General features: G+C 56.0%; 1 protein-coding gene across 13 annotated transcripts in view; it reads right to left on the bottom strand.

The window, feature by feature from the left end:
* Positions 1–3,467, bottom strand: part of ATP11A (ATPase phospholipid transporting 11A) — a 189,648-nt gene that overhangs the window by 43,238 nt on the left and 142,943 nt on the right. For all 13 annotated transcript variants that reach the window (XM_017502400.2, XM_017502338.2, XM_017502281.2 and 10 more), the window contains exon 17: positions 49–152. In XM_017502400.2, the coding sequence (XP_017357889.1) occupies positions 49–152 (104 nt within the window). The remainder of the gene's footprint in view (positions 1–48; positions 153–3,467) is intronic.

Genomic DNA, 3,467 nt, shown 5'->3' with positions numbered 1-3,467 from the left:
ACCTGCTCTCACCCCCGCTGCCAGGTCCTTCCCCCCACCCGCTCTCACCACTGCGTTCCGCTCCACTCTGGCTCGTATCTGGTCAACTTTGCCTTCTATCACTCGGGGGAATATAGAAGAATCTGCTCCTTTGCAAAACAGATAAATGTCTCCTACAAAATGAGAAAAACAAACAGTTTAATCCCAATATGAGGAAGACTAGATTGTTTTTTAAATTATGCTATTAATAAAAGACACAAAAAAAGGGACAGCAGTGCAAAAAACTTTTTAAAGATTTTAATGGACTAGTTAGCATGTTCCAGTCAGGAAAAAATGAAAACTACAGATTACCTCCAAAGCCTCATTTTATTACTACAACCCTAGAAATCTCGCAGGAAAGTCAGGAACCAGGAAAAGAACTTGGCTCCGGGACTCTGCTTTTTCCCTGGGAAAGACACGAAAGGATAAAACACTCTCGGGATGGGGGTTGGGTGACCCAAGGGGGTCACTGTTTCTGAAATGCTGGAAGGTGAACACAAATCCCCTTCAGAAAGCCGTGTGTCCTCACGCGAAACAAGGCAGCTGGGCCACCCCTGGTACTTGGAAGAGTCACGGGAAACGCTGTTTGCCTCATTTTTTCCCATGTCTCCAGTAAGGTCGCCGTTGCTGTGGGCGTACTGGACACACTTGTGCTGTGAATGCAGCGTCTCCAGGCCTCAGATAAAGCGAGTTTCTGTTCCAGGCACCCAGGAACGCAGCAAAGGCCACGACAGTTCTGCAGTGATTCAACCTGCCCCCGCCCCTCACAGAGCCCCCAACACACACACAGAGCCCTCTATCCACCCCCCCGACACACACACAGAGCCCTCTATCCACCCCCCCGACACACACACAGAGCCCCTGACACATACACAGAACCCTCTACCTGCCCCCCCGACACAGAACCCTCTACACCCCAAGTCTCTGACATATACACACACAGAGCCCTCTACACACACACACACACACACAGAGCCCCGACATACACACAGAGCCCCCGACACACACACAGAGCCCTATACCCACCCACCCACCCACACACACACACACACAGAGCCCCTGACACAGAGCCCCCGACACATACACAGAACCCTCTACCTCCTCCCCAAACACAGAACCCTCTACACCCCCACACACAGAGTCTCCGACATACACACACACAAAGCCCTCTACACACACACACACACACAGCCCCTGACATACACACAGAGCCCCCGACACACACATAGAACCCTCTACCCACACCCACCCACCCCCACACACACATAATCCTGTACCCACACACACACAGACCCCCCGACACACACACATACAGAGCCCCTGAAACACACGCACACACACACACAGAGCCCCCAACACACGCACATACACACGCAGAGCCCCCAACACACACACACACACAGAGCCCCCTCTGCACCTGAAGTGTCACCTGGCCTGTGGAGCCACGTGGCACTCTGCCAGGTGGGCTGCTTGTGCCTGGGCTCAGGGAAACGCCCCGGTACTCCATCACGGTGACTGTAGGGCGGGAGAAGCTCCCTGGCAGCCTGAGCAGCACGGTTAGGAAGCTTCATGCCCAGCTCCTAGTGGGAAGAACCCTAAGACCCCAGACACTGACGATCCTTGGGAAGTCTATCGGGGACCAAATCCAGGGGGCCCCAGGGTGGGCAGGCCGTGGTCCCCAGGGTGGGTAGCGGGAGGGACGTAGGAGGGGATGCTCCTGTGCTGACGACCCAGATCCAAGGCCTGGAGCTTGAACGAGGACTCAGGAGTAGGATCAGGGGCCCACCTTGCCTTCCTTCCCAGATCCCAGGAGCACTAACTCCTGAGACACCAACAGGGGAGCAGTGGGAACATGGCTACCCCAACACTCGTGTGGCCGAGGTGCCTGCCAACCTGCAGCCAGAGAGGATGGCACCTGGTGACGCCGTGTGGCCAACACACAGAGCAAGCCAGCGCCAAGCAAAGGCGGGAGGGCATGGGAAAGGGGGGAGGCTGAGGCTGGAGGGCCTGGGAGAGGGGGGAGGCTGAGGCTGGGGGGCGTGTGAGAGAGGGGAGGCTGAGGCTGGAGGGCGTGGGGGAGGGGGAGGCTGAGGCTGGAGGGTGTGTGAGAGAGGGGAGGCTGAGGTTGGAGGGCATGGGAGAGAGGGGAGGCTGAGGCTGGAGGGGACGGAGAGTGAGCAGGTGGGGGATGGTGGGGACAGGAGAGGGAGCAGGCTGACGCTGGGAGTTGGACCTCTGCAGAACCCCCACAGGTGTGACCACAGAGTCTCAGTTGTTCAGCACAGAAACGCAAGGCCTGGGGGTGAAACCACCCAGGCGACGTCAGAACCCTTTCCCGACTCCCGCGGCTTCCAGCCAGTGCTGTCTTGTCATCAGATGCAGTTTAAAGCAAGAGCTGCGGTCCAGACGACATAATAGATGCATTCTTGAACCACACATTTTTTACTAGAAAACTCATGTTTCACGGCTCACAACTCATGCTAACAGCGTGTGAATGGCTTAACTTTCCCACTGTCTCAGCTCGTGAATTCTGCTATAAGACACAGGACACGTGCAGCCTGAAGACGTGGTCAGGAACAGCCCGGGAATAAAGATACCCAGAGGACAGGGCATCAGAAGGCCATGTTGGCACCTGCTCTTCCAGTTTCACAACTAAGCACGTGGTTCCTAACGCAGAGCTATGCGCACGCTGGTGCCGTGACGGAACACACAGGGTCCGGTTCCCAAGGCGGGTGGCTGTGTCCCAGGTGCAGCTGTGGTTGGTGGCCTGTCCCCTCCAGGACCAAGAAGGGCTTAGTGCCGTCTGGAGAAGGGAAAGGGCTACAGAACCGGTTTGAGCTCATGGCGGGAGGTCTCTCGCTGTGGCTCACGCACAAGCTCAAGGACACTGAAGGCCAGGCATTACAGCAAATGGCCCAAAACGGCTGGAAAACAGGGCATCGAGGAAGCAGCTCCAGGAGGAGCTCCAGGAGGGTGCACAGTTGAGACTCTCCTTCTTCTGTTTCGTCCTTTCTGCTTGCTTTTCTTTTGTATAGATGAATAATGCTTTGTACCCTCTCTTTCTTCTTTCCAAGTCGGCCTTCCATACACTGTGTACATCTTACCTTGGGTGCAGTGGGCATTGCAGGATGCCCCGAAAAGGAAGACTTCATGTCCCCCTTCGAATGGGAATGCCTGATGCCGCTGAGTGGCCTGTGACTTCCCAAGTCCTTTCTGAAAATTCCGTGGTAGAGAACCACAGGAAAGCACAGGATTGAGATATAGACATCTGAAAGGGGGTCCTGCTGAAGTCATAGGGGGCCCCTACTGGGGCTGCCGGGCCCCACGATGGTGATTTATGGCTCCAGTGGCCACAAGCCCCACAGGGCTGAGCCCAGGAGGAAACGCAAGGGGTGAGCTGTGAGCTGTGAGATGTGAGCTGTGAGGTGTGAGCTGTGAGGTGTGAGGTG

Source organism: Cebus imitator, unplaced genomic scaffold (assembly GCF_001604975.1).
Source record: "Cebus imitator isolate Cc_AM_T3 unplaced genomic scaffold, Cebus_imitator-1.0 Scaffold14, whole genome shotgun sequence".
In the NCBI taxonomy this organism is placed as follows: domain Eukaryota; kingdom Metazoa; phylum Chordata; class Mammalia; order Primates; family Cebidae; genus Cebus; species Cebus imitator.
The sequence above is the reverse complement of the archived record's forward strand: the minus strand, read 5'-3'. Positions and strand labels throughout refer to the sequence as shown.